Raw genomic sequence first — 25,018 nt, forward strand, 5'->3', positions numbered from 1 at the left:
GCAAGGGACCACAAAGGGGCTTGCTGTGCCCTGGCCCACCCCGTGCTCTGCCTTCCACACAGGGCGATAGTGAACGGCGGCCCCTCTGAGCAGGTGCGCAGGCTGGGCAGCTGCTTCAGCGGAGACCTCATTGGAATTCAGCGGCTAGAACCGAGGGGCATCCGGCCCTCCCTGTGGCTTGCTTGTGCTGTTGAGAAAGAGCAGGGCCTTTTGTGCTTCAGAGCCTGACGTCGCCAGTGCCCAGGAATGCAGAAGCCAGGGGATGGACGAGTACTCAGGCTTTCCTCGAATCTCTGCTTGAGTGGGACAGCCCCGGGGCCTCCGGACGCTGGAGAAGCTCACAGCATCTGTGGCTGGTGGTGCAGCTAACTTTTTGGGTGACACTGAAAGAGATTTAGATCCAAGAGATACCAGCAGGGGAATCGAGGGTGGGAATTTGGGGGCCAGGGGCTGTTCTTCAGCGGAAATGGCCTATGCCTCGTGGCAGATGTGGTCCCCGGTGGAGTGGGCCCGGTGGGTGTGGACAGCAGTGACCAGCAGTGGGGACTCCAGTCTGCTGGTGCTTCAGGGAGGCTCTGGAAAAAGGCAAGTCATCTCTGTGTATCTTGTCAGTGTTGCTCTTGATGGTGCAGTGCTGGGGACCTGGTGAGGAAACTGGCTTCCCAGGGCTGTATCCAGGGCCGTGCCCAGGGCCCGCCAGGCTGATCTGAACTCTCATTCTTCTTTGCTGCTCAGTTGTGTGACCTCCTTTTGTTTTCCACAGTGATAAACAGATGCTTCAGGTACCTTGATCTGTTGTTGTGCAAGTGCGGATCTTACCTTCTCCCCATAGACAAAAGCTAAGCCCTTTGGTATTAATGAGTGTTTGTAAGAAGTCAGTATCTTCTGTTGTGTTTGCATGAATTTTTTCCTCATGAAATTTAATAGTAGACTGGGTTTGGCTCGTTGGATCTCATCAAAAGCAGCTATGATGTTTCTTTTAAACTCTTTGGTTCCCTGGAGGCTTTGTGGCTGGTTGGAGAAGCCAAGGTCCTTGTGGGGGTGGAGGGGGCAAGGGGATCTTTGGTGCTGATGAAGTAAGTCACTGACAAACTAGTTGTAAAAGCATCGATATATATTTTCTGAAGTGAACTCACCAAATAGCTCTTTCTTCAGGTCCCAACGGATAGTGGAGGGATGGGTTTGGTTCCTGGTGCTCTCTGCCAGCTGGCTGGTGGTCTTTAGAAGATGGTGGCCTCTACTGGGGTCCCTGGTTCTTTGGTCCTTGTGGAAGCTCAGCAGTCTGAGCATCTCTCAGCATTGGGTTGCACGGCTTGGTGACACGGTGCAGCTTCGTGCCCACACTGTCCGTAGTCACCTGCCAGGTCACCCTGATTTCATGTCTTCACCAGATTTGCTTGCTGGGATCATTTGTGCCATTCAGCCACCCTAAGTGTCCACCCTCTTGATAATTAACCCCCTTGTTGCAAATGAATAAATCAATATTTTGGTCTGTTTAACCCTTCCAAAATGGGACTCAGCCCAACTGCTCCTACTGCTGCCAAGCTAGCTGTCCTCCGAGGCAAGGCTGGGCTCAGGACCGTGGGCCCGTGGGTATCTTGAGCATAGGTGGAGCTGGCTTAGTACTCGGGGAAGCCTTGTTCTTTTTGGCATAAAATTGAGTCACCAGTGGAAGCAGGGTGATGGGGAGGGCTGTCTGTTGGTTCTTCCTTGTCTTCTTTTTATTTTTTTAAGAGACAGGGTCTTGCTCTGTCACCTAGGCTGGGGTGCATTGGCACAGTCACAGCTCACTGCAGCTTCAAACTTCTGGGCTCAAGTGATCCTCCTATCTCACCCTCCCTAGTAGCTGAGACCATAGGCATGTGCCATGGTAATTTTTTATTTTTATTTTTTATAGAAATAGGGCCTCACTGTGTTGCCCAGCCTGGTCTCAAACGCCTGACATCAAGCGATCCTCCCACCTAGTCTCCCAAAGCGCTGGGATTAGAGGCATGAGCCACCACACTTGGCCTGTTGGTTCCCCTTCAGCCCAGGCCAAGGCGTGGCCAGTGACCTCTCTTTGTTAGTGGACAGAGTTTCTCCACATGGATTTTTGGTCCAGTTCTCTGGGTGAAGAGTCTTCCTTGGAAACAGACTTTCCTGCAGACCAGCGAGGGCCATTTTCACTGTGTCGGGATTGGTGGCTATGCTTTGTGTCTTGGTCTGATGCACCCTCTGCCTGGCCAGCTTGCTGGCTTCCTTCATTCACTCCATTCACCCACTCAACACGTGTTAATTCCCGGCCCTCCACTGAGAGGCTTGGAGATACTGTGATAAACCAGGCCGGCTGCCCTCCTGTGTTTTGAGCTCAGTAGAAAAGATAGATAGTAAACACTACTAGAATTAGTCTGTACTCACAAGTTATGAGAGGCGCTGAGAAAGCAGGACAGTGGAGAGGATGACGGAGTGGGATCATGTGGGTGAGTTGGCACCATGGCATTGAACATGCAGAATGCCCTTCTCTCTCTATTTGAATCACTACCTAATAATGAATGTGTGCGGAAGTTCATCCAGAGTCCGCTGTGTGTGTATTTGCCACTAAGGCGAGAAGCGTGTATTTCCAGTAGAGCCGAGTTCAAAGAATACATCATTTGTGTGCAATCAGAGCTAGTGATAAGATTCACCCTTAGGAATCACGACTGAGAAAATGACTTTCCTCTCATCTGTGCCTGCACAGCTTAATTGAGCAGCGAGCTGGAACCCACTGGCTCTGGGTGCGAAGGCCACACTTGCTCAGCAGAACTGACTCTGGGCCCCTTTCTAACCTGTGCTTCTCCCTCTGTCATCAGGAGTTCCGATTCTGAAGAGGCATTTGAGACCCCGGAGTCAACGACCCCTGTCAAAGCTCCGCCAGCTCCACCCCCACCACCCCCTGAAGTCATCCCAGAACCCGAGGTCAGCGCACAGCCACCCCCGGAAGAACCAGGTAACCAAGGCCAGGGAGGTCCCCAGACAGCCCTGTGGCTGTGAGCCCTGGGGGAGATTTGCAGCACTTCCCCCTGGGTCAGGCTGGAGGCGAGCACCGAGTCAGCCTCTTGGCTTTGAGTTGTGCTTGATGTGGCTTTTGTAGTTTTCTTGAAAACGAAGGGTGAACAGATACATTGGATTATTCTCCATTTGTTTTGAAGAATTTTAGGGGAGGCCTCTGGGGAGATTGGGTTTGGAGGAGGGCAGTGAGTCTTGAAAGTTCACGGCACAGTCTTGGATTCTAGCACTTGGCGCTTCGCTCTTGTGAGAACGTGAGTTCTGGACAGGCCTGCGAATCTACATGTGTATTTCCAGCGCTAGGCTTGGGGAAGGAAGGTAGCCAGTGGGCGAGGATAGAGGTAGACATTCACAGCACATCATGGTGGTTTCTTTATTCCTCATGAATCTCGTTGTCACCTGATTTCTTATCACTTTCCCACATCTTTCTCCCTTAGTGTGAGTGAAAACACCTTTATGTTCCTTTGAGACAGGTGGTTAGTGGACAGATGAAATAGATCTCATCCCTACCCCACCCCTGTGGTGTATTCTGCACCTCCCAGTTACACCAGCACAGAGAACCACCTCTCACGTGGAAGATTCATAGGAGCCTGGAAGAGATGGGGCCTGCCAGAAATGGCCCCACAGGCTGGCCAGGGGGCCGGGGGATCCTTAGACCTGGACAGCTCTGGGCCCTACACCTTAGAGGACCCCATTCTGGCCTTCCTTGGGCCTCTGGAGGCCCACAGCCCTCCCGTGTGATTAGGAGTCTGCAGGGCCAAACCCCTTCTACCCCTTCTAGGCTACATGCTGGATACCTGAGAGTGGCCACTGCCAGGGGCCCCCTTGTCCCCTTCTCTAGCTCTTCCTCCCGAGGGCAAACTGTACCTGAGAAGGAGCCAAGAATGGGGCTGGGTGCCTCCAGTATGCTCTTGCCCTGGCTGGGAGCCAGGTAAACTGTACAATAAAATAACATTTTGACCTTGATGTTGGTTTTAGAAAGAAATGGGTAGAATTCTTTTTATCCGCCGTGGGTTCAAGCAGCCCATTGTTTTGGAAAGGGTGTACACTCCCGGGGCTTTGTTCCTAAACCAGCAAGCCCCGATGCTGGGACAAGGGGGCAGGACAGTTTTAATGAGAGCTGATGCCTTTGCTGGAGTCTGCCGAATACTGCTCCCATGTCGCCCATCTTTGACAGCTCATCAGTCTGCAGCAGTGTCTGGATTTTGCTGAGTCAGTGTAGACGCCAGGCTCTGCGAGGATAGTGACTGGTAGGTATTTCTTTGATTTGAAAGTAGAGAAGAGCCAGGAGGGCTGTCTGTAGTTCTCAGAGAGTCATTTGCATCTCTTCCTTTATTTTGTATGATAAAGCATATAAAACTGTTATTTCCCATAATATTTTTAAAAACTTGCCCGTAAGTTTTAATGGAAAGTGGCTGGATGACAAACACATTGTAATCTCTAGGTCAAATACGTGATGAAGAATAAACTATTCTGGCCGAGGTGGGCAGATCACGAGGTCAGGAGATCGAGACCATCCTGGCTAACATGGTGAAACCCTGTCTCCGTTTAAAATACAAAAAATTAGCCAGGCGTGGTGGTGGGCGCCTGTAGTCCCAGCTACTCAGGAGGCTAAGGCAGGAGAATGGCATGAATCCAGGAGGCGGAGCTTGCAGTGAGCCGAGATTGCACCACTGCACTCCAGCCTGGGTGACAGAGCGAGTCCATCTCAAAAAAAAAAAAAAAAGAATAAAGTATTCTTGGCTGGGCGTGGTGGCTCACGCCTGTAATGCCAGCACTCTGGGAGGCCAAGGAGGGTGGATCACCTGAGGTCAGGGATTCGAGACCAGCCTGGCCAACATAGTGAAACCCCGTCTCTACTAAAAATACAAAAATTAGGCAGGCGTGGTGCCGCACACCTGTAGTCCCAACTACTCAGGAGGCTGAGACAGGAGAATGGCTTGAACCTGGGGGAGGTTGCAGTGAGCTGAGACCACACCACTACACTCCAGCCTGGGTGACAGAGCCAGACTCTGTCTCAAAAATAATAAACAGTTTAGAAGAAAATGATAGCATGTTACAGGGCGTGTTTCATCCCTAGCACCAAGGAGTGTGCGGAGAAGCAGGTGCGTCTTTTGGGATTCCCAGTCTGATGTTCTGCCAGCTCTGGGAGAACAGGACGCCACTCTGTTCTCTTCTTTGGTCCTGTCCTTCTTCCTTCTGCCTAACTTCCTTTCAGCAAAGCAAAGAACAATCTCCGTTCTTAAAAACGAACACGCACAACACCGACCTCTTTCTTAGATGGCAGTTACTAAAAGAATGAGCATTATTGAGGATTAAGAGATAACCTCCACCAGGGAAGGGGATGGAAACGCTAATTGCTGCGGAGTCATAGCCCCTCAGAACCTTGGATTACACCAGTTGGAGTGTTTGAACGGGGACTTTATGTTTCTCCTCCTTTGAAAACGGCCGCGAGGCTGGCTGTGTAGGGATTGTACACTCAGGAGACTTACGGCTGGAACTGTGTCTGCTGAAAGGCCCCCTAGCTTGGGCTGTACAAAGATCCATTTGATTTGCTGCCCTGGTTAGAAAACCGCCTCCCAGGCAGAGGGTCCCCTTGTCCATTCTGTAGACCAGCATGGGGCATTACGAAGGCGTGGGAAGGCAGCTGTGCTTGCTAGTGTAGGTGGCTGTAGGAGAAGAAAGATTCGTCCTGTGAACCACAGGAAAGAAGGGCACTAGGGGAAAATCTATTGTTTACTTTCCTCTGCATAGTGCCCGGGATGTTGCGAAAGGTGCTGCGGGAACCACGTGAATTAATACACGAGACCTTTGGCTGTGAATAAAGACGGTTTTTCCTCCTGGCAACCTACATTTTATAAAGCACTCACTTGCCCCACATTGGGTCCTACCCGCGTGTCTGGGCTCCCTGGGATGGAAGATGTGTGGACTGGAGCAGTCCTGCCAGCCTGTCCTGAGGGCTGTAGCCTGGACCACAATCCTGAGGCAGAAGATGGGGCAAAGGATTGCACCTGCTGCCAGCTGGGGTGGGCCAGGACTCAGCTCATCTGAGTGCAGTTCCCTTATCTGTAAAATGAAGAGGGTGATCTGTGGGCCCCTTCAGATCCTTCCAGCTCTGGCCTCCCGAGGTCCTGTGAACGAAATGGTTGGCTGATGTACAGTGACCGTGTTATTAGAACTCAAAATCGGCCACTGAGAGACATAATTACATGTCATATAATTAAATAATAGCTCTCATTCAAGCATTTGCCGTGTCAGGGCTGTGCTAGGTCCTCCGAGCGTTTCATCTCCCACTCAGGTGAGGGAGGATCAGCCGTGTGCACACAGCATCCCTGTATAGTGGACGTCTTCCCCTGATTCCCCAGTGACACGTGGAGGTTACGAACCTCATGCGCCATCTCACAGCAGATAAGGGGCTCTGGTGTCAGAACCCAGGCCTGCCCGCCTTCAAGCCCGGTTGCCTTCCATTTGGAGCCAGAGTGCTGTCTGCGCAGGTGCAATGAGCTGGTGCCTTTGTGCGCCTAGCCTGGGGCAGGCCCTTAGTAGGTGTTGAGTGAAAGCTGTCGCTGAACCTGCTGTTGCTCAGACGTGTGCTGGGGCAGTCCTGCCAGCCTGTCCTGAGTGCTGCAGCTGGGGCAGTCCTGCCAGCCTGTCCTGAGTGCTGCAGCCTGGGACACGCCCCCGAGGCAGAGGATGGGGCAAAGGATTGCGAGTCAGTGGGTGATCAGTGGGGGCGACATGGCAGGAGAGTTGAGGCGGATCCATTCTGACAGTTGCCCACCTGCCCATCAGGGACATTGCTCAGCATTGGAGAATGCAGCCTCTTTACTCATTCTTGCTAGGAGATTACCAAGACCAGAGAAAGGCCCATGTTGGGGCCTTGGAGGTAACGGGGGCCTCCCTGTGCCCTGTGTGCCTACACCTTTCCTCTGTCTCTGGGGACATGGTCCCACCAGGCACTGATTGTGGCACTGCACCTGGGGGCCCAAGCCATTGAGCCAGGAGTATACAGGTTCACAGCCACCCGATCCAAGTGCCAGTGTCCTCGCCAGGCACTGATTGTGCTCCAAGTGGCTGTTTGTGGACAGCTGTCCTCACATTGACTTGGAATGGAGCTCAGTGCCCAACCTGGCTGCAGAGCACACAGTGGCTTCCATTTTCTTTGGACCCGCCACTGGTTTTTGTACACACTGTCACCTGCTTTCATCTCCAAGGAGGCCACATGTGGGTGCTCCCTGTAGCCATGGGAGACTTCCTGGCATGGGGTAAGGCATCCTAGAACCCAGCTAAGGCCCTTCCTAGCCTGGGGCAGGGGCACAGGGATGGATGTCACTATGGCGTGTGAAGAGCAGGGGGCTGTGGTTGCCTTTTCCTGGCACCTGCTATGCCCTGGGCCAGGTGCTTACAGACTCTCCCTCTTCACCCGCACAAGAATTCCCTGTGACAGCTGGTGACAACACACTGTCTTAGGTCCGATCATGCGGCTATCACAACGTAACCATAGACCGGGTACCTGTTAGCAACAGAAATGTATTGCTCACAGTTCTGGAGGCTGGGAAGTCCAAGCTCAGGGCACTGGCAGATTTGGTGTCTAGTGAGGACCTGCTTTCTGTTCATAGACAGCACCTCCTCCCTGTGTCCTGACATGGTGGAAGGACATACAGTCTTCCTCAGTCCTCTTTTGTAAGGGCACTAATCCCACTCTTGAGGATACTGCCCCCATGAGCTCATCACCTCCCAAAGGCCCCCCCTCCTGATACCATCACCTTATATGAGGATTTCAACATAGGAATTTTGGGGACACACACATTTGGACCAGAGCCACAGTGAGCTGAGGGCCGAGCCTTTTCAGGCCTGGGTCTGGCTGCCACAGGCACTCAGGCCCTCTTGAGCTGGCTGCTCCCTCTTCACCATGTGAGTGTTTCATGTGCCCAAGACCAGGGAACAGGTGAGACCACTGGAGATTTTGATGCAGTCCAGGCAGAGGCTGGCACTGCACCTGGAGGCCCTGGCCATTGAGCCAGGGGTATATGGGTTCACAACCACCAGATCCAAGCCCTGCTCATCCCAGGCTGGAAGGACGATGGAGTTTGGGGCCTGCATAGAGCCAGGTGAGGAAACATGAGAGGACAGTGACCTCACCTGCCCACAGTGGCCACATCTACAGTGAGAGGATGGCGAACTCACCTGCCCACAGTGGCCACATCTACAGTGAGAGGATGGCGACCTCACCTGCCCACAGTGACCACATCTATAGTGAGAGGATGGCGACCTCACCTGCCCACAGTGGTCACATCTGCAGTGAGAGGATGGCGACCTCACCTGCCCACAGTGGCCATGTCTACACTGAGAGGGCGGTGACCTCATCTCCCCAGGGTGGCCACATCTACACTGAAAGGATGGCCACCTCACCTGCCCACTGTGACTGTGTTCACATGGGGAGGACGGCGACCTCATGTGTCCTGTGCAGCTTGGATGGAGACACCAACAACCTAGCAGGGCCCCAACCCTCTGGACGCACATTCACTTCCCGTAATGACCTCACTGGAGGGGCTGGACTGCACTGCACATCCACACAGGCACAGTGGGCCATGGATGGACCCTGGGATACTCGGGGCTCCCACAGACCCCAGGCTGGTTGCTCAGCCCATTATCCTCCCAGGAAGACGGGTATAACCAAGCCCCACAGGTGTTGTCCTGTTGCAGATGACATTTGATAATCATAATAGAAAAATAGTAACATTGTAGGGGGTGGTACTAGAGACAGTGACATCAAGGCACAGCAAGGTTAAGGAACTTTGGCCAAGGTCACCAAGCTGATAAGTGGCAAAGCCAAGGTTTCAGCCGCTTTTTATCTGACTCTGGACTCTTTGAAACTGACCTCTTTTGAATCTGACATTATGTTAGTGGTCTGTCTGCTTGCTGTCTTCTTCAGCTTTTAAAGAAAGCACTTTTCCAGAGTGTCCCGTTTCATGCCTGCTTGTAAAGGATGAGGAGTGGCCCCAGGTCACGGCTGGTGTTATTTCCCCCATTGCCCTCTCTCTCCGCCTTCAAATGAGCAGTTAAGTCAGTAAACTGGCAGAGCCCTTGTGCTGGTGCTGGGGCCCTGCCTGGGGGACTGTGGCCCTTTGGTAGGCAGCCCACCAGGGAGGAGCCCCAGCAGGACAACAGATGGGGACGTGGCAAGGAAAGCTGCTCATCTCTGGCTGACATGAGAGAAGTGACAATCAGCAAAGCAGGACAGACAGGTACATGTGGGCTGGGCACGGTGGCCTGTGCCTCTAATCTCAGCACTTTGGAAGGCTGAGTTGGGAGGATCACTGGAGCCCAGGAGTTTGAGACCAGCCTGGGCAGCACAGCAAGACTGCATCTCTACAGAAAATTTAAAAACTAGCCAGGTGTGGTATCATGAGTTTGGCTGGCTGCTCAGGAGGGTGAGGCAAGAGGGGCACTTGAGCCTGGGAGTTCGAGGTTGCAGTGACCTATGATAACGCCACTGCACTACAGCCTGGGTGACAGAGTGAGACCCTGGCTCTTAAAAAAAAAAAAAGAAAGAAAAAGTGACACGTGGCATGCTCTAGGTGGAGCCAGGACCAGCCCGGGGTTGCTGAAGTCCCAGCTGTCTGAACCGCCCCCACAGCACAGTGGGGCTATCACTCCAACCGTGCTCCTGGGTGTCTTCTTCTTACCCCACCGAGCAAAGCCTCCCCTTAGGTTCTCCCCATCCTGACCATGGCTCTGTCACTTAGATGCTCACAAGGCGGACTCTGCTGGGAACAGTTTGGTTTATGTAAAGAGAATTTAATTTCTTCATCACTAAGTGAGTTAGCGTGGTCGGTAACTGTCTCTCCCCACAAATGATGGCACTTTTCCCTCTTGGTTTCTGGGAATTGAACAGGAGTTTGGCCTCAGGAAGCAGAGGAGCCCAGACCCACCGGGTTGGGGTTCTGGGGTCTCTGTGAGATCCTGAACCCCTGCTGGGCTGAGGACAGAAGGCAGCCATGGCACGGGCCTCCTGCTCTCTTGCTGGTCAGTTTTGGGTTTGGTTTCTTGAGCTGTCTGTTTTGGACCACATCAGAGGAGGGTGGGCACACAGGACAGCCTCTGCCTGGCGCTTCTGCAGCCCTGATGCCTCATGCCTCTGAGGTAAAACCCCCACAGGAAATTGGAGCTCAAAGGCCCATCCGAGCTTATCCTCAAAGCCCACTCATTTTTGTGGCCAAATACGAAAGCGTTGCCCACCAGAGGTTTAAGAATGAGGATAGACCCAGATAGAAGCAGATGAGGTGAGACAGCTCAGTTCCAGACTTCCCGATGAGGAGACGCAGCTGCGGCACCTGTTACGATGGGGCCCGAGCCCCACCCCAGCCCCTTGGAAGGAACCCCCGCTCTGCAGAGGAAGGAGGCAGATGGAGGCGGAGCCTGGGGTTTTAATGAGTGTCTCAGGTGTGTCTTAGGCTAGACAAATTTGGGAAATATTAAATTCATCATGGACTTGCTCTGAGCTGCCCACAGCAACCAGCAAACTGCCACACAAAGACCAAGTACTGCTTTATCTATATCTCGTTAGCCTACTTAAAATGGAGACCTTTTCCCAGAATAAATATTACTAATTGAAGATTACTATTCATGTACTTAGAAGATAGAAAGCCATGCTCCCTGTGTAGGAGACCATCTACCCGTGATGTGTCAGCTTAAGAGAAGAGTCTGTGAGTGCCTGGGCACACCTCTGGCCCTCTGGGCGCCAAGGATCCCTGCCCAGAGTGAACTCCCGGCAGGATGGGGGAAGGAGGGAAGGATGGAGAAGCACCAGTGTGGGGGCTGGTAGCAAGTGCTTCTGTGAGAAATAGTCTAGCAAGGCTAAGAGTGTGGCCTTTGGAGAAGGTAGGGTGACATCAGCTGGGCGATGTCAGCTGCCCTGTCCTAGTGTTCTCCTTTTCCTGGGAGCCTCCTGTCATTTCTAACACATTTGTTTTCCCTCAACCTGGGCATTTTATTTGCCCAGCACTGGTGCTATGTCTGAATTGTGGCCTCCAACATTTGTATGCTGAAGCCTCAACCCCCAGTGTGATTATTTGCAGGGAGGACGTTTAAGGAGACAGTTAAGGTTGAATGGGTTCATACGGGTGGGGCCCTAATCCCATGGGGACCAGTGTTCCTATACGAAGAGAAAGAGACCAGGAGTGCGCACAGAGAAAAGGCCATCTGCAAACCAAGGAGAGAGGCCTCAGGAGAGAAAAACCACTGGCGCCTTGGCCTTGGCCTTCCAGCCTCCAGCACCGTGAGAAATACATTTCTGTGGTTTAAGCCGCCCAGTCTGTGGTCCTTGGTGATGGCAGCACAGCAGGCTCATGTAACTGGGATACCCTAGTGACCCTTTTCATCTGATGAACCGCCGGTGCTGACTTTGTTACCAGACTGAGCCAGAAACCTGGAGCCCGTGTGCAAGGCACTGTTCTCTAGGGCATTGCCCAGATCCGTGCCAGTGGAGACAGGAGGTGGAGGAAGTGTTGTGTGTGTATTCATCTGGGGTCCTGTCCTTCCTTACCTCTGTGACCACAGCGCACCCCACAGTGGCTGACATATAGAAAGCACCCCAGGTTATTTGTGGAATGAACAAATGAATCACACAGTTGATTGCATCTGCATCTGTCTTCATGCAGATATGCTGTGTGGATGTTTAGAAATCCAGCAGGGGAGCAGGGAGGCCGGGTGCGGTGGCTCACGTGAGCCTGTAATCTCAGCACTTTGGTAGGCTAAGGCAGGCGGATCACTTGAGGTCAGGAGTTGGAGACCAACCTGGCCAACATAGTGAAACCCATCTCTACTAAAAATAGAAAAATTAGCCAGGCATGATGGCACATACCTGTAATCCCAGCTACTCAGCAGGCTGAGGCAGGAGAATCACTTGAACCCGGGAGGTGGAGGTTGCAGTAAGCTGAGATTTTGTACCATTGCACTCCAGCCTGGGTGATGGAGTGTGACTGTTTCAAAAAAAAGAAAAGAAAATCCAGTAGGTGAGCAGGGAGGACTTGGAACCCAGTTGGACCACAGGGGCCATTCCAGCCCTGTGAGGGACCCCGTGGAGCAGCCTGCTCTGGTGACCAACACAATAAGAGAGCCATTCCCAATCAGGGAGGATTTTGCCCCGCCAAGGGTACATGGCAATGTCTGGAGACAGTGTTGGTTGTCACAACTGGGGTAGGGGGTGGGGCCTACTGGCATCCAGTGTGTGGGGGCCAGGGATGCTGCTAAGCATCCTACAGGGCATGGGACAGCCCCTGGGATAGAAACCTGACTGCCCCCAAATGTCCATAATGCCAAGGATAAGAAACCCTACAGCAAGATTAGGTTTCCTGGTTCATGATGAGCTAATGAGAGCATGTCAGTTCTAAAGAGGAAAGCCATGCTAAGCAGGCAGGGAGCTCTTTCTTCTGGAGGAAGCAATGAGCAGATGGTTAAGCTGAATATCCGCTCATTGTTGCGTGATAACTGCCGACATTTGAAAGGCCTCCGAAGGCTTCCTTCTGCAGGCTGCAGAGGCACGTGTAACAGCCTGAGACGGAGGTTAGTTTTTGTGGGCCTTGCTTTAGAAATGACGGGATAGGCCGAGGCTCCTTCTTCTTCCTGCCAAGGCCCATTTGAAAGCACCTGGTCCCCCCTCAGCATCCCCTGGTCCTCTGTGCCCTCTGTGTATCCAGGGGCAATTACGGAGCAGGAAGAGGAGGTCACTGCTGGTGGGGGGATGTGGTACTTGAGAGTACTAGGGCCTAGAGGAAACAGTGAGTTGGTTTTAGAAAGAAGGGAGGCAGCACCTTTTGAAATGAGAAGGAAGCAGGAGTGTTTGGAGAAACCATTTGGTAGAAAGAGCTCCGTATTTAGGGCATCTGCTCCAGGTAGGCCCTGGGTGGAGAGGAGGGGAGTGAGAGGCTTGAAACCAGGACTGGCTCATAGACGTGCTTCCAAATGATGTTTTCAATCCAAGCGTTTCTTGATCTTGTAAGAGAAAGTGTGACCAGTCAAGCGGGAAACAGAGCTAAGGCCGGTTCCTAAACTCAAGAAGCTTGAGGTTTTCTTGTGCTGTGAGCTGAGTTCTCTGCCAGGTACTCCAGGAGAAAGGGTGCTTATGAGCAAAGCTTGGTAAGCACCGTGCAAAATACTCACTGCCCAGAGATTTGCAGTCGGGAGCATGAATTGTTCTGAGAAAATCAACAGGAAGAGACCTGTTCAGGGGTTAATTGTGCATTTCCCAAACCTTGTTTGTTTGTTGGGGTGAGGGGTAAGGCTCCCAGATTTAGCAAATGAAAATACAGGGTGCCCATTAAATCTAAATCTTAGGTAAACAAAGAATCATTGAGACATGGGACATACTTACATTTAAAAACTTGATTTATCTGAAATTCAAATCCAGCTGAGCATCCTGTCCTTTGTCTGGCAACCATGCCAGTGGCGGAAGGGGACTGAGCACGTAACACCTGTCATGAGGCACACACCCAGGTCTTACCTGTGCCAGCTCCGTTTATTCCTCATTCTGCATCCTCCTAGTACTAGGCCTGCAGACCGCTTTATCGTGTTTGCCCCCTTGTCCATTGACACACTTTTAGTTTTCTGGCAAATCTTTTTCTGGCATCCGTGACTGCCTGGAGCAGCTGTGAACTCAGAAATACATGAAAGATGCCGCTGGGTGCCAGCAGAACCCAGAGTAGCCGAGCCAAAGCTGGGACTGGCCGGATCCCCATGGGCGGTAGGGTGGGACCTTAGAGCGTCATTTGGCCAACATTTGCAGCATCTGCAGCGTGTTTGGGAAATAGGAGCGACCTCCTTGGCTGGCAGTGGCTGATGAGTAGAAAAGCTGAGAGGAGGCAGCTGGGAGAGCAGTGAGAATAGGCAACAGCAGGGCCAAGGATAGGCAGGCAGGACTGAAGGAGAGGTTACAGCTAATAGCTGGAGCGGCAGGTGGCAGACAGCAAGTGCCACTACAGGTGCCGGGGGCCTCCGTGTACAGGCTCCCCTGTTCTTCACAGTGGCTCTGAGAAGTCAAGAACAGGCTTGGTGGTGGCCGTGACTGGTATTAATATTTATGGAAGGCTCTGTATGCCTTCCTGCAGGATTTCTCTGTCTTGCTGTCCCACTCCTGACCCTTGCTTTAGCCACACTGGCCTCCTGGCTGTTTCTGTAACACACCAGGCGCTCCTGCCGCAGAGCCTTTACTTGTGCTATTCCTTTTCTGCCCAGGATGCTTCCTCCCCAGGAGTCTTCCTGGTTCATGCACTTACCATGATTCTGATCTTTGCTTAGATGTCTCCTCAGAAGATCTTGCCTGACTACCTTATTTTAAAAGTGAATCTCCTATCCCGGCTTTATTTTTCTCCTTAGCATGTGTCACCCTCTGAAATTCTGTACATTGTTTGTTTTTGAGACAGAGTCTTAGTCTGTTTGGCTAGAGTGCAGTGGTGCAATCTCGGCTCTCTGCAACATCCGGCTCCCAGTCTCAAGCGATTCTCCTGCCTCAGCCTCTGGAATAGCTGGGATTACAGGCGTGTACCACCATGCCTGGCTAATTTTTGTGTGTTTTTTTTAGTAGAGACTGGGTTTCACCATGCTGACCAGGCTGGTCTCGAACTCCTGACCTCAAGTGATCTGCCTGCCTCGGCCTCCCAAAGTGCTGCGATTACAGGCATGAGACACCACGGCTGGCCCTGGTGATTTATTCACTATCTTCCCCTGAAGAATGTGACTTCCAGGAAGGGAAAGATTTTGTCTATTTCTGTTCCTTGTTGAATCTCTAGTACCTAGAACCATGCCTGGGCCTGATGAGGCACTTGGTGAATGTTTTTGAATGAATACTCTGAGCTAGGTTCTTTAATTGGTCCTCATCACCCGCATTGTACAGATGAGGGAACTCTGGGCAAGCCTGGCCAGGGTCTCGAGCTAATTATGGGTGGGCCAGGATCTGTACTCAAGTAGTGCATCCAGTGATGGGCAGGGGTGACCTGGGGCCATGGTTTGTCAACCCCTACGCTGGAAGGTGATGTTTTGGCACAAGAGGAGAGGTGCCCCAATGCATCCTGTGTCTGTAATTGATGGATTTGTCTCTGTTTCCTCAGGATGTGGTTCTGAGACAGTCCCTGTCCCTGATGGCCCACGGAGCGACTCAGTGGAAGGAAGTCCCTTCCGTCCCCCGTCACACTCCTTCTCTGCCGTCTTCGATGAAGACAAGCCGATAGCCAGCAGCGGGACTTACAACTTGGATTTTGACAACATTGAGCTTGTGGATACCTTTCAGACCTTGGAACCTCGTGCCTCAGATGGTAAGAATCAGGAGGGCAAAGTGAACACACGGAGGAAGTCCACGGATTCCGTCCCCATCTCTAAGTCTACGCTGTCCCGGTCGCTCAGCCTGCAAGCCAGTGACTTTGATGGTGCTTCTTCCTCAGGTAATCCTGAGGCCGTGGCCCTTGCCCCAGATGCATATTGCACGGGTTCCAGCAGTGCTTCCAGTACCCTTAAGCGAACTAAAAAACCAAGGCCGCCTTCCTTAAAAAAGAAACAGACCACCAAGAAGCCCACAGAGACCCCCCCAGTGAAGGAGACGCAACAGGAACCAGATGAAGAGAGCCTCGTCCCCAGTGGGGAGAATCTAGCGTCTGAGACGAAAACAGAATCTGCCAAGACGGAAGGTCCTGGCCCAGCCTTATTGGAGGAGACGCCCCTTGAGCCTGCTGCAGGGCCCAAAGCTGCCTGCCCTCTGGACTCAGAGAGTGCAGAAGGGGCTGCCCCCCCAGCTTCTGGAGGTGGCAGAGTGCAGAACTCACCCCCTGTTGGGAGGAAAACGCTGCCTCTTACCACAGCCCCGGAGGCAGGGGAGGTGACCCCATCAGATAGCGGGGGGCAAGAGGACTCTCCAGCCAAAGGGCTCTCCGTAAGGCTGGAGTTTGACTATTCTGAGGACAAGTGTAGTTGGGACAACCAGCAGGAAAACCCCCCTCCTACCAAAAAGATAGGCAAAAAGCCAGTTGCCAAAATGCCCCTGAGGAGGCCAAAGATGAAAAAGACACCCGAGAAACTTGACAACACTCCTGCCTCACCTCCCAGATCCCCTGCTGAACCCAATGACATCCCCATTGCTAAAGGTACTTACACCTTTGATATTGACAAGTGGGATGACCCCAATTTTAACCCCTTTTCTTCCACCTCAAAAATGCAGGAGTCTCCCAAACTGCCCCAACAATCATACAGCTTTGACCCAGACACCTGTGACGAGCCCGTTGACCCCTTTAAGACATCCTCTAAGACCCCCAGCTCACCTTCTAAATCCCCAGCCTCCTTTGAGATCCCAGCCAGTGCTATCGAAGCCAATGGAGTGGACGGGGATGGGCTAAACAAGCCCGCCAAGAAGAAGAAGACGCCCCTAAAGACGTAAGTTCAGGGGTGGAGGTGGTAAGGATCCGAGGCGGGGGTGCACATTGACTGTGACCGTTGGTCATGTGCCTGGATAACCTTCGACTGCCCTAACCTTGCCCCTGGGTGCTGTGATGATGCCACGCTTATGGCCGTTGCACCAGGCAGACAATATACGTGTTTTCCTTTCTCTCTGCGGTCACAGTGGTGGCATTTTCCCATCCACATTACCCCTTTGTGTCCTTGATCTTTTGCTTTAATAAATCAATGGTCTAGAGCTTTACTTGTAGCCAAAGACCTGATGTTCAGCTCCAGAGCAGTCTGGGAGATCCCATGGAAGGGAAAGGTCCATTAGAAATCTGGTTGATCTCCCTATTGGTGAGTGATTGCTGTTTGGAGAAGCTAGGAGATACACCCTTTAAAATGTTAAAATTTACAGTACTTGTTTCTGCCTATTAATGAGACATTAGCCCAGGAGGCAAACATAGTAGATTCCAGGAGGTCCAGGAATGAGAGATGTGACCTGGGCCCCTCCCTAATGTACCCCAACCAGCCTGTAAGAAACACCCCTCTTTGTCTCCTTCCTCCTCTCCAGTCATCTTTTGTAGACAAAGTCCCTACAAGTTCTGAAGAGATAAATGGAGCCTGAAAGCAGGGAGCAAATCCCCACAATCCCCAGGAAGCCATTAGTCCTTGGCTCTGTGGACTTGGCAAGACGCAGACATTTGACAGGGTCAAGTATATTGTGCTTAAAAACCAAACACCCACGCCTCCAGAATCCATCCCAAGACCCGGCTCTAACATGGATGACTGCTGGTCCTTTATTCTTTGGCCTCTGTGGTTAATACCTTGGCGATTTCCTTACTCTCATGGGCAGTATTGTCAATAATTTGACAAGGCTGAGGAGATCAGTCTCCCAGGGGCAGCAGAACAGACCACAGCGCTGGCCCCTCTGGGTCTGTCTGGCACGAAAGAGAACGACATGTTTACCTCCATTCTGGGCTCCCCCTAACGTTGAACATCTGAGAAGAACCCAGGGCCTCCTGAGAGGAGGTCTCTGTAGCAGGTTACCTTGGATCAACCTGCCACTGTCTAGTGGTGGCTGGAGGCCATCCTGGCCAAAATGGGGACTTTTTTTTTAGATCAGTTCCTCAACTAGGTCCTTCCTAGAGACTCCCTAGAATTCACATTGGAAACTTGATTTCAAGCCTGGAAGAGGAGAAGTCTGCAATGGCTGGACTGCAAGGCCGTGCTCTCTCATCTGTGGAATGAGAGCCAACCTTAGCCACCACCTCCTCCTTCTCCAAGATATGTTCTGTGTCTCATAGGCGTCCCCAGTCACTTTCTTGTTTGAGCATTAGAGCTTACAGGGGTCGGGAAGTTTACCCAGCTTGTGGCCTCACCTCTAGTGCAGAAGGGACTTTGGCTTGGAAGATCTTGCATGGGTCTGACAAAGCTCTTGGGGCACTACAGCTTTGTGGCATCATTAGGACCAAGAGAGGAAGGTAGGAAGGTGTTCCCCAGCAGCTCCTTCCAAAAAGCGGGGCATTGCCCACCTTCAGAAGTAGACCTTACAGCGATGGCCGCCGTATCCTAACGCATTAATAACCAGTTGTCTGCAGATTTATCTTTTTTGTCAGTTCCTTCTGTCTGTCTCTCTTTTTCTTTGTCTTCTTGTCTTAGGATGGTTGAAGATGTGATGTCTGTGTGTTCTCTGTTGTAAGTAAATTTAATGCAATCTGCCTCTTATGCCAAATGCACTTATTTTTCTGCCTTTTGCTTTTGCTTCCAAGCCAATTTTGTTTCCCCTCCATGGCTGCTACTGATGTATTTATGTGGTGGGCCTGGGAATGACGGGGCATGGGGCTCCCCAGTAGCAAAGATTACTTTTCTGTTTCATAGTGATTCGCATAAGAGACTGCTTGGCTGTGAAAATGTGATTATCCAGCATCTGCCTGCTTGTCAGGAATGGAACTTTTTTCCTTCCCTTGCATATCGGATGTCTTCATCTGAAATCATACATTTTTTTTTTTTTTTTAACTCTTCATTACATTCTTTTATTTTAAATTGGGCTCGTGGGCGATTGCTTTCAACACTACTGTGGCTTCACATTAAAATAACTGTCTGGTCTAACCACAGGCAGCGATGGCCACAGCTTATTCTTGCTAACATGTGAAGCAGAAATGTTTGGGCCGTTCCAAATTGAGGCCTGCAGAGTGCCCTGAAATGCAGGGCCAGCGCAGAGTGGAGCACACGGCTGTGAGAGCCATCACCAGGCTGCCCCATTCCTGCATCCTCAGTCACCCAGGACCTGGCTGGGTGTCAGCATGCCTCGTCTGCCATCTTTGGGTCACTTGTCAGCAGAAACAGAGCTGACCATTTCTGTGCCTCTGATGCTTTGCCTCCCCTGGCCAGGAGGGATCTGCGGGCAGTTCTGGGGGTCCAAAGACATGCACCTTCTCCCTGTCCTTACAAGGGAAGCTGGCCAGTCCAGGTGGCCAGCAGTCCCAGGATAGGGTCAAGTCCATCAGACTCTCTTCTGCCCAAGGGATTCCTTGAGTATTTTCGAGCCACTTAGCAACTATAAAATATATGATTATATATTTATATGCATGAATAAATATATGCTTCAAGCTGCGATGGCACTGTTTTAATGGCAAATGTTATAAGAGCTGTAAATAGCCATTTGTAGTATTTTTTTTTCATGATTAAATGCCATTGTTGGAGTGATGTGAGAGAACACAAGGAAGGAACTTGAGTGCCAAATTAAATTGCTCTGCCCACCCAGTTAACGTGCAAAGCAGGGGAGGGCGGTGGGATGTAAGGAGAGGGATCGTCCCCCAAAGCCTTTGCTTTGCTGGGAGTGAGACCATCCCATGGAGGGGCTGAAACGGGGCAGGGGCCAGTCTACAGGGTGGAAAGAGCCCCCATTCTGACTGTGGAAGTGACCCCCAGACTGCTCGGTGGACTGAATGGAACTGCTCAGGCTAAAAGTCATCCCTTCCTCCTGGGATCTGCTTCCTTGACCCTTCAGGAGTCTGATTTGGTGTTTCCTTTGCCTCCCAGCCCCGTTATTCATATGAAGGAGAAACAGGGAGAGAAGAGCTGTGAATCTTGTCTGTTTACCATGGTTAGGAGAAGACCAAAAAATTCATCTCTCCCCTGGCCCTACCTTTTGTCAGGATTCCACCTAGAAGCCTTCAGAGCATGGGAATCCATTGAGCTCGAGGATCCTGTGATAGGGAGAATTCAGCAGGTTCTCCTTGAGGACCCCGAACTTTCTTTCTGCGTGGCCTCCTTCAATTGTTCCTTAAGTGAGGTGTCGCCTTGCTCGTCTATAAATCGGTGTCCTGAGCCTGGAGCTCCTCCCTGAGCCTTAGTTGGGTTCAGACATCCCTGGAAGAATCCAGATAAATTAATCTGCTCACCAAAAATTTGCTTTATAAAATAAGAACATTTAGTTAAATTTAGCTTCATTTTCTGGGTCGTTCTCCAAAATGGCATCTCTTTAAAGATTTCCAGCTTGATGGATCTTTCCCTTGGGGGCAAAAATAATAGCTGTTAAAAAGTGAGAGTGGGTAGCCAGCGTGGCCGTCTGCTCGCTGGTGTTGCAGTGGCAGAGGCGGGAGGGTGGCCTGGGCCAGATGGCTCCGCAGAGGCAGTAGCTTCGGTCCGCTCTGTGCTGCTCTGGAGTGTTCCATCCCTCTGCTTGTTGTGTTTACGTTTTCCATTTTGTTTCCAGTGACACATTTAGGGTGAAAAAGTCGCCAAAACGGTCTCCTCTCTCTGATCCACCTTCCCAGGTACAGTGTTCCTTTGATCTTGATGGTTTTATGCCCTCCGTCCCCAGGGGGGTTTTCCTCCCTTGTTGATAAAGCTTTGCTTTCTGCTCATCCCGGGCCTGTTTCCAAGATCATGTTTCCAAGACCCTCTTCTTGCCTCCTGTGTGGAGGGTCCCTCGATGTTTGCCTGACGTTGTTTTGATCCCTTCACTTTGCGGAAGATCAGAGGGTGTCCCGAGAGTAGGAAGATGTTCAGAAAAAACGTTAGTTAGGCTCTAGAGGACCCGCTCTGCTCCATTCAGGCCAGTTCGTCTGCTGTGAACTTCTAGGGCTGTCGAGTAGAGAAAGTCTCTTGAGATGAACAAATACGCAGTGAGAAGGTGAAAAAACTCAGCAAGTGTCAGGAGCACTGAATTGTGTAGCCAAAATTGGAGTGGGAAGCAAAGGGAACCCCCTTCCCTAAGGAAGTGGGGCTTGGGTTCTTTCTTTATTAGAGTCCCTCTTACCAGTTCCTCCATCAGATAGATTCCATTTCTTCTACCGTTTACAGACCAAGGAAAGTTATCCTCAAGCCTGTCAGTCCTACGGTTAGGGCTAATTTCTGGGTCATAAAACAAGCAGACCTGCCACCCCTCCAAGTCTGAGCCAGCAAAGCCCCAGCCTGCAGACCCTGGCCAGGGTGGGGGCAGTGGAGGGAAGCACTCAGCCCTGGGGATAGGGACTCAGGTCCCAGCTGCAGCTCTGCCCTGACCTCTCTAGGTTCCCACCCTGCCCTACTCCACTTCCCACTCTCCTATGGAAATGGAGATAAGATCCCCCTTTTTCTGCCTCCGGGGACTGGTGTGATGATGGTCAGGTGATTCTGGTGATATTGATAGGCAAGCCTGAAGCGCTGTGTGAGCATCGCACAGCTGTCGTAGTCATAAAACTAGCAGGAAAGCTCAAGTAACCAAGACACAAAATCCTGATTTCTTTTTTTTAAATTCATGGTCATTCCCTGAAACAAACCATCATAAAAGGAGATTCATAGAGGGAAGAATCTGTGTGTCCATCTGTTTCCTTAATGGGCCATTTGGAGCAGAGTCTGAGAAAAGCATGCAGAGGATTGTGACCGGGACCTGTCCTGGCTAATGGGTCCCCAGACCTGAGGGTGGGAGCAGTTTCTGACCAAGAGTCTGATGAGACAAAACACTGTTTCTCTTCTCTTTGCAGGACCCCACCCCAGCTGCTACACCAGAAACACCACCAGTGATCTCCGCGGTGGTCCACGCCACAGATGAGGAAAAGCTGGCGGTCACCAACCAGAAGTGGACGTGCATGACGGTGGACCTGGAGGCTGACAAACAGGACTACCCGCAGCCCTCGGACCTGTCCACCTTTGTAAACGAGACCAAATTCAGTTCACCCACTGAGGGTAAGCAACTCTGTGGCCAGCCGGACCCCCACTCTGCCTCGGAGAATACTGTCCCTAGGGAGCCAAAGGCCAGGAGAGAAACTTCTCAGCCAGGTAACCATGTGATCATTACTGTGAGATCGTCTGCACGTCTCCCGCTGCACTTGAAGCTCAGGCTGTGTTTGAAAACAGCCTGAGACTTGCAACCAACTGTCCCTTGACCCAAGACTCCTGCTAAGAGCCAGCACGGTGCCCTCTAACTCCACCTCAGGACTCCACCAACTGGGTCCTGAGCGCCCACTTGAGCTTTGCCCATGGCTTATGTCCCCGCTGTGATTTTGATAAACACAGCTCCAAGGGGGTGTCATTCAGGTCATACTTTCAGTGTAGGTCACTGACCTGGAGTTGCTTGGCGCCACTGTTATTCCTAGGCCCCATAAGGTGTTCAGACACTATGGCCTCACCTTTCAATGAAGCCTCAAACCAGAGATTCACCCCAGGCTTGCTAAGAGGACATGATTCCCTCTTCAGAAATGGGCTCTGCACACTTTGCTTAACTCATTATATCCTCCTTCCTCCTGTGTATATTCAATTTCAGTGTTCTTTCTTTTTTTTTTTTTTTTTGAGACAGGGTTTCACTCTTGTTGTCCAGGCTGGATTGCAGTGGCTCGATCTTGGCTCACTGCAACCTCTGCCTCCCGGGTTCAAGCGATCCTCCTGCCTTAGCCTCGCGAGTAGCTGGAATTATAGACGCGTGCCACCACGCCCAGCTAATTTTTTGTGTTTTCAGTAGAAACGGGGTTTCACCGTCTTAGCTGGGCTGGTCTCTAACTCCTGACCTCAGGTGATCTGCCTGCCTCGGCCTCCCAAAATGCTGTGATTATAGGTGTGAGCCACCGTGCCCTGCTCATGCTTCCTTTTTGATAGGAAAGCCTTTTTGAAGGAGAGCTAGCGCCTTTCTTGGGAGGGATGACCCCATTGCCCTGACCTGTCGGTGCACCACATTCCCAGCCCTCCAACCCATTTTCTCCTCCAGCCACCTCTGTGAGGCTGCCCAGTCGGCATTTTGACACCCCAGCTTTTGTGATGGTTTTGAGTTTTCCTTTCTTGATTTCTAACATTTTATTTTATTTATTTATTTTTTTGAGATGGAGTCTTGCACTGTCGCCCAGGCTGGAGTGCAATGATGTGATCTCGGCTCACTGCAACCTCTGCCTCCTGAGTTCAAGCGATTCTCCTGCCTCAGCCTCCTGAGTAGCTAGGATTACAGGTGTGCATCACCACACCTGGCTAATTTTTGTATTTTTAGTGGAGACAGAGTTTCACAATGTTGGTCAGGCTGGTCTCAAACTCCTGACCTTGTGATCTGCCCGCCTCGGCCTCCCGAAGTGCTGGGATTACAGGCGTGAGCCACCGCGCCTGGCCGATTTCTAACAGTGTTTTTGAACTGAGTAGAAATCACTGTGAAGAAGATCATACATGAAGGTCTGGTTTCCACTTCTTTGCTGCTAATAAGAGACTAAGATCTCCTTTAAACGGTTTCCTCCCTTTCTGGGTGGAGTGGTGGTGACATGAGGGTGCAGGTAGATGTTAATCGTAGCTCAAAAACCCCCAGCCTTCTTCTGGACGCTCTTCCACAGTCAGGCCTCGGGTCATGGTTTGCTTTGTACCCACGAGGTCTTGGAATGGTACCAGCATGTATTTATGGTAGATCTATTTCATGTTTTTCAGAATACTGGATGCTTATCTTCTCCCTACCCAAAACTGGCTTTCTAAATTTGACAAGGAAAAGATGATCCAAATTATATATGCTTGTACTTTTTGGCATTTTGTTCTCTGTAAAATAGAGCCTTTTGGTTGACTGTCAGGTTGACCCCTCTGGTTTGGGGCTTGAGAAGTCCAAAAGTGAACATCTCGGCCAGGCACAGTGGCGCATGCCTGTAATCCCAGCACTTTGGGAGACTGAGGCAGGCGGATCACTTGAGCTCAAGACCCAGGTGTTCAAGACGAGCCTGGGCAACATGGCAAAACACTGTCTCTACCAAAAGTACAAAAAATTGTCTGGGCATGGTGGTGTGTCCCGGTGGTCCCAGCTACTCAGGAAGCTGAGGCGGGAGGATTGCTTGAGCCCAGGAGACAGAGGTTGCAGTGAGCTGAGATTGTGCCACTGCACTCCAGCCTGGGTGACAGTGAGACTCTCTCAAAAAAAAAAAAAATAAATAAATAAATAGAAAAAAATAAAAGTAACCATCTTGCTCTCACCTGACCCCAGAGGCCCTATGATCTGGCCTCAGCCTCCCTTGGATCCTCATTTCCCTCTGCACCTGCATCCGAGGCAGGTGCCTCTTCCTGGAAGACCCCTTACTCAGCTGCCTCTGCAGTGCTGCTGCAGACCCCGCCTGCTGGAACACCCTTCCCCCTACCCGCACTGCACTCCCCCGACCTTATCCCTGTTTCCCACCCTTTCCTTAGTGCTGCCTCCTCCCAGCCTTTCCTTGGACGTGGGATCCTGGCTCCGCCCACCTTCAGTGTTTGGTCTGGGCTGAGCTGGGGGTATGTAACACCAAAATGATGTGTGTGCATTTCTTGCTTCCCAACTAGCTTGTATGTTTCCTGAAGGCAAGAACTTTGTCAGGTTCATCTTTGTTCCTTACAGCACCCTCAATGTCATAGGGGCTAAAGTCAGGTTTGTGAAATAAAGTTAATGCAAGGTCAGGCAGGTCAGCAGCTTAGTAGTGTCAGCTCAGCAATTTGATCTTGCAATGGGCATCACCTGCATTGGGTGTGGAGCACTGTGGGGAAGAGGCTTTACATCCCAGAGGCAGCAAGGGACATTTGAGCACAGGCATCAGACTTGGCCATTTTGATAGCACCTATGATGGGTTGTATCTCTTGAGCTTGGTAAGAAATTTCTAAACGTCGGAGAAAAGCATTTAGAAACCATCCTGAGGTTGGGGCCGGGCGTGGTGCCTCACGCCTGTAATCTCAGCGCTTTGGGAGGCTGAGGCAGGGAGATCACTTGAGGTCAGGAGTTCGAGACCAGCCTGGCCAACATGGAGAAACCCCTTCTCTACTAAAAATACAAAAATTAGCCAGGCATGGTGGTGGGCACCTGTAATCCCAGCTACTAGGGAGGCTGAGGCAGGAGAATCACTTGAACCCAGGAGGCGGAGGTTGCAGTGAGCTGAGATCACGTCACTGCACTCCAGCCTGGGTGACAGAGTGAGACTCTGTCTCAAAAAAAAAAAAAGCCGATTGGAGCTAGGCATATGATTTTGATATGTGTGTGTCTTTAGTTTTCCCATCAGGAACCAAATACATGCATTTTTTTTCCTTAGAAAATATAAAAATACTAACAGTACTTTCAGGGCTAATATGTACCTCATTCAATGGTGGCATTTATTTGTCCATCTTCCAC

The 25,018-nt window shown here is 51.3% G+C and overlaps 1 protein-coding gene across 16 annotated transcripts in view; it reads left to right on the top strand.

Annotated features, from left to right (window-relative positions):
- TACC2 (transforming acidic coiled-coil containing protein 2) overlaps positions 1-25,018 on the top strand; it is a 234,174-nt gene that overhangs the window by 174,328 nt on the left and 34,828 nt on the right. For 8 of the 16 annotated variants that reach the window (XM_073019416.1, XM_073019409.1, XM_038009642.2 and 5 more), the window contains 4 exons: positions 2,829-2,965; positions 15,132-16,443; positions 20,168-20,228; positions 21,420-21,621. In XM_073019416.1, coding sequence (XP_072875517.1) covers positions 2,829-2,965; positions 15,132-16,443; positions 20,168-20,228; positions 21,420-21,621 — 1,712 coding nt within the window. Of the gene's footprint in view, positions 1-2,828; positions 2,966-15,131; positions 16,444-18,108; positions 18,145-20,167; positions 20,229-21,419; positions 21,622-25,018 lie in introns of all 16 variants that reach the window. The other 8 variants (XM_073019412.1, XM_038009634.2, XM_073019411.1 and 5 more) reach the window with 2 other exon arrangements.

The sequence above is a fragment of the Chlorocebus sabaeus genome, chromosome 9 (genome assembly GCF_047675955.1).
Source record: "Chlorocebus sabaeus isolate Y175 chromosome 9, mChlSab1.0.hap1, whole genome shotgun sequence".
In the NCBI taxonomy this organism is placed as follows: domain Eukaryota; kingdom Metazoa; phylum Chordata; class Mammalia; order Primates; family Cercopithecidae; genus Chlorocebus; species Chlorocebus sabaeus.